At 34.6% G+C, this 10,731-nt stretch overlaps 1 protein-coding gene and 2 long non-coding RNA genes across 3 annotated transcripts; 2 read left to right on the forward strand and 1 right to left on the reverse strand.

Moving 5' to 3' along the window:
• Positions 1-2,212: 2,212 nt before the first annotated feature.
• Positions 2,213-3,043, forward strand: LOC104719163 (EPIDERMAL PATTERNING FACTOR-like protein 9). Its single transcript, XR_756534.3, has 3 exons — positions 2,213-2,445; positions 2,587-2,645; positions 2,781-3,043. It is a non-coding gene; the product is annotated as an EPIDERMAL PATTERNING FACTOR-like protein 9 (long non-coding RNA).
• Positions 3,044-3,983: 940 nt separating this feature from the next.
• LOC104719165 (uncharacterized) lies at positions 3,984-6,273 on the forward strand. Its single transcript, XR_002033592.2, has 4 exons — positions 3,984-4,095; positions 4,591-4,694; positions 4,847-4,921; positions 5,041-6,273. It is a non-coding gene; the product is annotated as an uncharacterized LOC104719165 (long non-coding RNA).
• On the reverse strand, positions 4,891-6,161 carry LOC104719164 (peroxidase 17). The gene is made up of 3 exons (XM_010437026.3): positions 5,912-6,161; positions 5,637-5,828; positions 4,891-5,566 (listed from the first exon to the last, which is right to left on the reverse strand). Exons 1-3 carry the CDS (start codon positions 6,122-6,124, stop codon positions 4,973-4,975), a joined length of 999 nt encoding a protein of 332 aa, XP_010435328.2. The 5' UTR covers positions 6,125-6,161; the 3' UTR covers positions 4,891-4,972.
• Positions 6,274-10,731: the final 4,458 nt, after the last annotated feature.

A 10,731-nucleotide genomic window follows, 5' to 3' on the forward strand; every position in this document is an offset into this window, starting at 1 on the left:
TTCTCTGTTTATAATCTTTTATTGCATTAAAACTCATAATGCTTTTTTCATCTACTTTATTCAAATTCATTCCAAATATATGATTCACCTTAAGAAATAAAAATTTCATATATTCTATTCCATTATAAACTATATATATATGTAAATATTCCCCCGTGCTATAGCATGGGTCCGATCATAGTAAGTATTATATGAAAATTCAAAACAGTTTGTAAATAAAAGAAAATAAAGATGATAGGAGAATCATAATTTGGAATCTTAACAAAATCTTCAAAATTTAGTTATTAAAAATAATTTTATTGTGTACTTGGATATAAAATCTTAGTTTTTGAAATTCTGATTGGTTTATATTTTTTTAAAAAATATTTAGTAATTTTCGTCCATAATTTGATCTGTGAGCTTTTTTTATTTCTTAATTAATTATCTTTATTTAATCAATTAACTAAGCTATGTTTTTCTAATGACAATTGAATGTAATTTTTTACACATTTTAAGGTTAGTTTTATATTTATACTTCTCAATTAATATAGTAGGACTACACACTTGAAGTCATATTGAAAGGATTATGTATTTTGAGGAAATCCTCAAATACTTACTTTTTGTATATGTGGATATCTCGAAACATAAGGTTAAGATTTAGAGAATCTTTTAACCCAATCTCTGGCTATAACAACTCAAATACAATCTATCACAATACCTCCATTTCACCATGGTAATTAATTACAAAATAAATAAAAGTGCTTCATATGAAAGGTCATCCATTTTTAAATAATAACTCATAAGAATCTCTACTTTTGGAGTAAATTTCAACCATATCATTTTTAGACCTTATCATACATTCAAAACAATCCCAGAGATTTTTAAAAACACAAATGATATGCAATATGAATATAGTTTAGGACGTTATCGCATTATTGTGTCAATGGTTTTCGTAAAAAATTGTTTCTCTAGTTTAGAGCCGCGTATTGGACACGCCGAACTGACTTTAGTACAGCTCGGATGAATCTTCATTATTCTCTACATGATAGATTGGAACATTATGAACTCCACCTAAATGGACATTATGAACATTATTTCCAAGAGAGTATCCAATTATTATAGGCCATTTGTTCGACCATATGTTGATTTTGGGAAAATCTCCTCACTTCGCTTCAGTTTTTCAGGTTAACTATTTCCCAAGCCCTTCGTGTATATATATGATAAGGATAACCTCCTCATCACTTAGGTTTAAATTTTTCCTTACAAAGCTTATATAGTAAAAAGTATCTACCAAACTTGATTCGGCTCGAATCCAACACAAAATAGGTGCAAATTGGTGGTGGGTGTGATCGTTCTGTGGATGGATGGTGCTAGCTTGTGATTCTGCAAAATGGGTGAAAACAAGTTTATTTTCTTTGTCAAAAGTTTCCGTCAGTTGTATAAGGCCACTTGACATAAGTTTTGCTTATCCTAATAAACATCTGTTTTGCTGATCTTTTTTTGACATAAGTGCTCAACCAAATTGAGATAGATTGGTCTATCCATACTAAATTTGGAAATCAGTTTACTAGAGAGGATCTTTCTCTCTTAATCCGACTTTGACTCCTTTAGAGACGAAGGTACTAACACTTAGAATAATGGTTCAACAATCTAAGATATGGAGGTTTACGGTTTACCACATTAACATTTTATGGAGATTCTAAAATATTAGTTTGCTTACTTTAGATCAACGCAGCTCCTTTAACATCTTCGTGGAATTCTAAGGATTGGGAACATCCTATTGTCACCCATATCAATGAAGTTCTCTCTCTATGTTCTTACTTTTTACATGTTTCTTTAAGTTCATGAATATCCAAAAGGGAGCAAATCATGTAGAGTGTATTATTCAGACACTTTAGCTAGAGAAGCTCAGAAAGTAGAAAAGTAGTATATAGTTTGTACATGTGTTAAAGTTATTATATGAAATTTATTTGCCGACAAAAAGTAAATAATAATTTCTAATTATTAGATGTAAGACAGATGAGATAGGGAGACAAGAGTGTATGAAAGAAAATACTAGAAGAGTTAGATGTATGTTGACCGAAGGAAAAAAAAGAGATAAATATGTTTGGTTATTAAAAAGAAAGAGAAGAGTTAAATGTTTTTTTTTAATCTCTCTTTTACAATCTTGTGGGTTAAAAGTGAAAACTCATCCTCTGCAATTTAAAACTCTTATCTCTACGTGTGCACAAACCTCACCATTAGATGATTAGTAGAAGACAAAACTTACAGCCAAATTGACAAACTTATCTCTCTCCAAAACATTTGGTCCATACGATAAAGCAAGAAGAAGAATTAATAAAAACAAGAAGAAGAAGAAGACGGAGAGGTAGAGGATGAAGCATGAAATGGTGAACATCAAGCTACGATGCATATCCATCTTCTTTCTTCTCTTTGCTTTGCTTCTTGGAAATTATGTAGTTCAAGGTCTCTTTCTTCACCCATCTCCTTCCTATTCTATCTTATAAATTTCAATATGTCTATAAGTGATTTCAATACAACGAAGTGACTTTGTTCTTCTTTTTTTCGAATTCTCTCGTTTGTGTGTGTTCTTGTTTGTTAAACCAGCCTCAAGACCTCGTTCTATCGAAAATACGGTCTCACTTCTCTCACAAGTGCATATCCTGGTAAATTCCCATTTTATAAGTAATTACTATAAGTAAACCATCAATTTATAATTGATTTAGCTGTATAATAATACAGTACTATATATATCCATATATATATATATATATGTTTAATTTAAAAATATTTCAAAGCAGAATTCGAGGAGGAATATGATAGGGTCGACGGCACCAACTTGTACGTACAACGAGTGTAGAGGATGCAGATACAAATGCAGAGCTGAGCAAGTCCCAGTCGAAGGCAATGACCCTATCAATAGTGCTTATCATTATAGATGTGTTTGTCACAGATAATAATGATAAATCTTTTAATTTTTTGCCTTTTCTTTGCAATTTTTGTATGACTTGATTGCATTTTTGTTTTTTTTTGAATGAGATGCTTTGGTCAGCATTATTGATTATTAGTTTTTTTTTCCTTTTTAACTCTTGAAATTGTTAAAGTATTTAGTTCATTAGCCAAGAGTATCATCAAGCTTCATAACCTTTACCTTGTGTGCATGGGATAATATGGTAAGCTCTCTTGTTGGTACGTGTTGGTGTTGGTATTGGTGTCGTTGATGATGATGATGACGATGAGGATCGTGGAGATGATGATAACATTTGGGTGTTTATAAACCGCAGGGAAAATTCACATGGTCCTGTGTGGTCCAAATTTGAGACATAAGTCAAGAAAATATCACATGAGGGAACTAGAGTTGTTATGTTTATAATTGTAGCCTTCCATCTTTTGTTCTGGTACGTACATATTATGACAATATGCATTACAGACAATTGTTCTATTAAGATCGGTACAGTGTTACAGAATGTTATATATGTTCGTCCTTTTCATTTGTTTTTTTATACACCTAACCTTAATGAGTATCCATTTTATTTTCTTCTTTTTAGTAACCAAAAAATTCTTAATCTTAATCTTGTTGTGATAAACTGATAAATTTGATAATATTTAAAACGCCTAATCCAAAATTTTAATTCTTAATTCTATGGTTTATGTGTGTATGGGTGTGTAAGCACGCTCTAGACTGCTTTTTTTAACACTAGTAATTTACACTCAAAACTCATATCACAAATTTTATAATACTATATATTTTAGTCATTTTGATATTACATGTATTCGGATGCATAAGCATATTCATAAAAATAAAAGCAAAACAAACAAAACTGCATTTAGATTGAGCATCTAAATAAAGAAAATATAGAAACGAACATCAGTCAAATACAAAAAATGGGCCAAAAATGAACATCACCTACGCTACCTTAAACCGGAACATTTCGTCTAATTTTGAACCGGTTTGATCGTCAGTTAAATTGGGCCTTACATCAGTATTCGGCCCAGTTATGTTCAAACCCAAAGTTTGTATTTACAATGAGTTCTCCGGCCAAGCCTCGCCGCGAGATTACGGAGGTGGTGCATCTGTTTGTTGATTTCCGGCGATTGTGAGACATCTTCGTGGAGGTAAATCTCCATGTTTCTGAACTCTCACATAGACTTTTATCTAATTGTATGTAAATCTGCAAGTTTCAGTATTGAAAATCAAATCATAGATCCCATTATAAGCCAAAAGCTTTGTTCTTTCATGTCTCTCTCTATTCATTATGATGGTTTGAGATGTTTTACATTTTGACGTTCTCTGTTGAGTTCCTTGTCAAATTCTCAAATTTGTGGGTTTTTGTTGTTGTTGTTTAGCCCCTCTTAGTGTTTAACATTGTGAGCATCATCTTTATAAAAGTTGGTATCCTGAGGATGGTTAGATTGAGTATTTGTATTATTTGTTTTGCTCATATGTAATGTTTCATCGTAAAATGCTATGGACAACAGCGTGCGTGCGACGATTAGTTAGTCTACAGACTTGTTTCTGTTCCAAAACTGCTCTGTTGCTTATGTAATTGGAACTTGTATGTAATGTATGGTTAAATGTAGAAGCTATTGACACATTTGTGTGGTATTTAGAGGAAAAGGAACAAGAAAAGGCTTACTCAGTTGGTTCTATTGAAGAAGCAGCATACAAAAACAGAGTCCAAGTTCTTAGTATGTCTCCAAACTTGTCACCAGGGGTAAGCATTTGTCTGATATGTTGTAATATACATTTTAAGCTTCTTTGTGTACCTCAGAATTACATGTTCACAGACAATTCAGACAAACTAAATCTCCTTGTTTTGTGATTTTGGATACTTGTATGATTTCACTGACTCGACATTGTTTCCAGTTTGCAACCGCAGGCTTCAACAGGTACTATTGTTCACAATCAACTTGTGGAAATTCAAATATTATGGCATTGCATGTAAGTATTAAAAGTTTTGCATCTATTTAGAAATCATAACATCTCTCTAATTCAAGAGTCAAACAACAGATCACTAGGCCTTCTATTAACAACCCTACAATTTAACCTAATCTCTCCAGGTCTTCCAGATTGCAAATCACCCATCTTCACCATCCCTTGTTCAAAAGCTCTGAAGAACTCAGCTTGGTCTTCACTAAACATCTTCACATACCCTCTCGTCTCTCTACTCGTATACAAAGTCTGGTCAGAGTTCAGAAACCCTCTCCCTGATACCAAATCTTTGAAGTACTGATTGTCAAAAACGTGAGGCGTTGCATCCAAATATCCGGTCACATTCTCATCTCCACCCAAAGGACAGAGCTTGTTAAGCTTCTTCCGGTATCTTGGTTCGACAGCTGGATCAGGTTTACCAGACCCGGATTGGTTATAAAGCCTAAACATGATGGAGAAACATCGACCTTTACCAATTGAGTGAGACCCTGATAAAGCCACCATGTCTTTTACAGAGAGATTGAATCTTTTGAAGAGATCAATCAAGAAAGTTGCATTGGCTCTCGGACTCGGCATGATATCATCTGAATCTTTCTGACTCGCTGTTAAACTGTCTTTCCTCCCTAGCTTCACCTCCCAGTCAGGTCCTCCTGTCTGGTTGTTCAAGACCAAAATTACATAACCGAAGTCGCTAAACCGAGAAACTTTCGAAGAAACTACTTACTAGAGCAACGGCATCACGAGAGGCCATGATAACAATATCAGCACAAGAGACAGTAGCTGGACAAGCTTCCTCTAAAGCTTCTTTAATCTCATCAACGACTTCGAAAGATCTCAGTGAATTGATGTTGGAAAGTGATAGTTTCTCACCAATCATGTGTGGTGTGTCATCAAGCAACACAGAAGCGTCACATCCCTTATTTAATCATCAAGAGAGAAACAAAGTTAGAAATCAAGAAGAGAGAAAGAGAAAGATTCTATGGTGTGGTTTGTGTTTACATTGACGAAGCAGTCGTGAAATTGAAGACGCATGACTGAAGCAACGCTTCTTGCTTCTTTAATCATAGCTTTCTTCATTTCTCTTCTTACTATGGATTCAGCTTCAGGGCATGTCTCACTGTAGAATCTTGCTCGGAGGCTTTCACCGTTAACCACCGTCAAGATGAGAAGATAGAGGATGAGATGGGGGCGAAGAAGAAGAAGAAGAGACATACTTTTTCCTTTTAATATTTTTTTTATTCTTTTGGGTTTCAGTGATGGAAGACGAAGTGACTTTGTTTGGTTATAAAGATCTTTCTTGAAGAAGGAACCAGATTGGTAAAATGAGGAAAGAAAAAATAAATAGTTATTTCTTTGTGATTTTTCTTTAAGGGTAAAATAATTCATTACTTGAATAAGTAATTATTTTAAGCTAATACTTTAGTACTATTTATTCTAAAGATTATACCCTAGTAACTAGTCAGTAGTCACCTATACTGATTATATCCGAAAACACTATTAGCATTACCAAATTAATAATGAACGTATATATAATGGTAAAAAACCGCTATTGAAAAAAGTACTACAAAATAGTTACAGTTTCTGAATTGTGACAACAAATTAAAAATAGAGACAATTTTCATAAATACATTAAAATCTTATATAATAAAGTAGAATTTATTTTCTCTTAAAATTTTTAACTAGAGAGTGACATATGTCTGCATGAGAATTTGATACCTATCCAAAATTCATAAAATTATTTAACATCTTTAATAATAAACTAATACATATGTCTTTTTTTCAAATTTAAAAACACTAACATCTGTTTTAACTAAACTTAAATATATCATTATATTTAAAATAACTAATATATAAAAATAAATAAATCATACAAAAAAGTAACACCATGGCACACTTTGTGGTTGACCAACCAATTGATACATTTAAATGTAAATTACCTACATAAATAATATAAAGATCATTGGCATTTTACTATATTTTCCAAACTTAATTGGAAAAATAGTAAATGTACTATTCATAATTAGAGAAATAGTCAAAGTCTAGGCATTCGGGTAACCCGTTTGGATTCCGGTATTATCCATTCGGGTTCGGGTAAACGGGTTTAGAAAAATAAAACTCATTGGGTTTTTTTAGATATATGGGTTCGGTTTGGTTTGGGTACTATCGGGTTCAGGTCGGTTTGGGTTACAAATTTTAGAACCCGATTATTACTCAAACTACCAGGTACCCGAAAAAATATAATTAAAATTAATTAAATTTATATAAATTTAGTTAAATTTTGACTTATGTGACAAAATATTTTAGATATTTTGATTATTTTTGATATTTAGCTATAAAACTAAATGAAATATTCAAAATTATAATCATAATTATGGGATAATTGCATTATATTAATGATAAATATTATAAATATGTTTATATGATCGGGTTTATGGGTACCCAAACAGGTACCGGGTATTAACCGATCCTAACCCGAACCCACAAATATTAGAAAATAGAATCCAACATGGTTTTATAGGCAAACTCTTACCCAACTCTAACCCGGTTTTTCGGGTCGGATTCCAGGTTGGGTATTCGGGTATGGATTTTATGCCCCCTAGGAGATAGAATTTGTGTGAGATACAATTGTGAGAGAGAAAGAGGAAGGGGATGGTGTGTGCGTGAGAGAGAGAAAGAAATACGGAAAATTTTTTTTCATTTTTTTTCTTTTTATTTTTCTTTTGTCATCACAGTCCATCATGTATATTTATTCAAATATTTTGATAATATGAATTTTTTAAAAACCATTTTTCAGATATATAAAAATTTATGTTTTTTTTTCTTTATAAATTTGTTATGCATTTTGTTTGATGATTTTATTTGATAATGTTAAATATATTTTACAAATTTTATATCCATACACCTTATTAAATGTACAAATATAATTTGTTTAATTCTTAGACTTTCAGATGTCTGTACAGAAATGGTTTTGTACAAATTACATTTGTACACTTAATAAAGTGTATAGACATTTGTACACTTAATAAAGTGTATAGACATCTGTACACTTAATAAAGTGTACAAATACATAAGATATATATAATATATTTATAAATTATTAAATAAAATACATATCAAATTATAAAGAAAAAAAATATATATTTTTTGTATTTGAGAAGTTTTTTAAAAACGATTATATTAACAATTATTTGAATAATTATCACAATTTTTTAACTCACAAATGGGTCCTACATAAGTCTCATATCTCACACACTCACACACAACAGCCTCTCACCTATTTTGCATGACCTACACATTTTTATCAACAATCTATACTATTAAATGGTGAGCACACTTAAGGATAACAAAACAAAAAACATGACATATATCCGTATTGCCAAACAGACCAACTTGCCTACATAATTGTTGGTACCGCGATCATTCGCTTCAAGGAATTGGACCATGGCCCAGCCATTCGGGAACATGGGCCGGAGTTATAGGCAAAACTAGCCCATTAAACGTTAAATGGGAAGAACCGGACGAGGAGAAGTGCGGTTGAGGACAGTTCGGAGCTCGGGAGACGGTCAAAGATTCCCTCAATCAATTACAATAAATAACGCGAAATGTGTGGGATTTAATAGAAAAATTAATGATTGATTGTAAGTATAAGTAGGAACCGAGTGATTGTAAAAGGGGGGTCGAAAAAACTTTTGCCTACCAATAACATATTACTTTCACTTCACAATTGCAAACTTTATTCTATCATTCAGCTCGGAACTAGATCGGTGGTAAGCACCCCCGCCCAGTAACTCTCCGGAGGTAGAAGGGAGAACTTCAGTTCTCACATTTGGCGCTAGAAGGAGGGGGATTATTACCTATACTCTCGCTAGTTCCAACTCAGCCTACAGATCCACACCCTGCCAAGTATCATCATGGCTCACGACTCTTCCCACCAGGTAACTTTGGAAATAATCCAAAAGCTTTTGCAGGATCTGACAGAAAAGTCCGACCGTTAGCAAGCGGCTTCCGCCGCTCTGACCGAACGCTTCAATAGTTTGGAAGGGCAAGTCTCTACTCGCCTGGAAACTGTCGCCAGCTCGGTTGCCGATCTCTCGGCTTCCCATCAAGCTTACGCCGATCGGGTCGATCTGCTTTCTTCCGAACAAAATCTGTGGCAGCGAGCTTTAGACTTCACCAGTACCGTTCCACCACTCACCCCGCAGTAGGTAACGGCCGCGACAACTCTTGATAACATTTTCCCACCACAAGCGACTCCTCAGGCGACACCATCTCCAGTGGGAAACAACACACCTCGGTTTGGTTCGACATCGCCGGATCTTCAGAAATTCCAATTCGGGCCTCTCCCCCAATAGGAGGAGGCGTCCTCCAAGAGAACCACGCTCCGGTCTATGCGTCCAGTCCGAAATTCAATCGGATGCAGACATCTCGCGCTTAATCGAGGAGTCAAAGCGAACCCCTTTCTCCGACCTTATAGCCAGAGTCCGCGTCAAGGATACCGGAAAAATAAAATTCACAAGTTATGAGGGAAAAGGGGACCCAGCGGCGCACCTCAAGGAGGAGCTAAGCATGCTACACAATCAACCATGATACCGGATCAAAACTGTGGTGTGATCCTATCTTTCCTGCTCAAAGATTGTACAGTTTCGAGGACGAAACTTTTTCAAGGGAGAGGGTATGATGCGGACATCAGAACTAAACCAAACCGGGAGCATGGCGAACTAACCGGTCCACACACCAAACCGGTCCACGAAGAGCATCTTGGAGAATCTTTTCCCAAATGGAGTTCTGATCAAGCACAAAGAGAAGGGTTAATTATTCATCATCAAATTAACCCTAAGAAGTCCAATGGTTCAAGAGGGATCAAGCATCATCATGTCAAATCACCTCATTGTTGAGATATGACTGTTGCACTTTTTTTCCCTTGTCTAGGGTTTTTCCCACTAGGTTTACCTAGAAAGGTTTTTAATGAGGCAACACCAAGTCATCAAGGAATCATTTACCATTCATCTGATTCAAAAATAACACAAGAAGTCATAGCTGAAGTACTTGTTGGACTACTCGTTGGACCTGCTGAACTACTTGCTGACAGACATGCTGAACTACTCGCTGATGGACTTGAACTACTCGCAGATGAATCAGATATCATTGCAAGCTATGAAGAGTTTCGGCCTTTTGACACTTGGACCAGCTTTAGAGGAAGCCCACACCCCTATTTGATTCAACACAAGTCGCCAGCCCATGGAAAACAATCCATGAGAAGACCCAAGTCTAAACCACCCTTTGAATCATGTTCGTTGATATACTTGGAGCCAGATAAGGAAACTTCCATTTGCCTTTACTTGGACGTGCCTCAAATATACATATGGGACCCATGAGAGCCTTTACGTCCACTAGAGAATATTTGGAGGATATTCACACGCAATAATAGCCATTGGATCAGGCGGATTCAATTCTATTATTACTTGCCTTTTTCGGACCTAATTGTCATCAATGCACAACGACTACTTCCTATTTTATTTTTGTGCATATTCGAGTTTCCACAAGTGCCTAAGAAGCTTCCAAGACGTCACCACTTCCTCCCCAAGTTAACGATATACAAGGCACATCTTCTTGCCTTATTTGGACTGATTCTACACTTAATGGTCTAACGATCATTTTTTTCATTAATTGTTGCGATTTATTTCTTGTTTTAGAACACTATAGTTGAGCCTATATATGCTCATTAGTTCGTTCATTGTAAATGACCCTTGATCATTTTAAAAAGTAATAGAAACGTTTTCTTCTTTACAAAGTTTGAGTCTTTGTATTGCTTTGTTCTT

The sequence above is a fragment of the Camelina sativa genome, chromosome 10 (genome assembly GCF_030686135.1).
Source record: "Camelina sativa cultivar CO46 ecotype springtype chromosome 10, ASM3068613v1".
In the NCBI taxonomy this organism is placed as follows: domain Eukaryota; kingdom Viridiplantae; phylum Streptophyta; class Magnoliopsida; order Brassicales; family Brassicaceae; genus Camelina; species Camelina sativa.

Bases quoted from the DNA above. Each gene is read 5' to 3' on its own strand.
- LOC104719164 (XM_010437026.3), bottom strand. From the start codon at position 6,124: ATGTCTCTTCTTCTTCTTCTTCGCCCCCATCTCATCCTCTATCTTCTC. The intron at 5,829-5,911 runs GTAAACACAAAC...TGATTAAATAAG, and splicing joins TTCACGACTGCTTCGTCAAT to GGATGTGACGCTTCTGTGTT. The intron at 5,567-5,636 runs GTAAGTAGTTTC...TTGAACAACCAG, and splicing joins CTCGTGATGCCGTTGCTCTA to ACAGGAGGACCTGACTGGGA.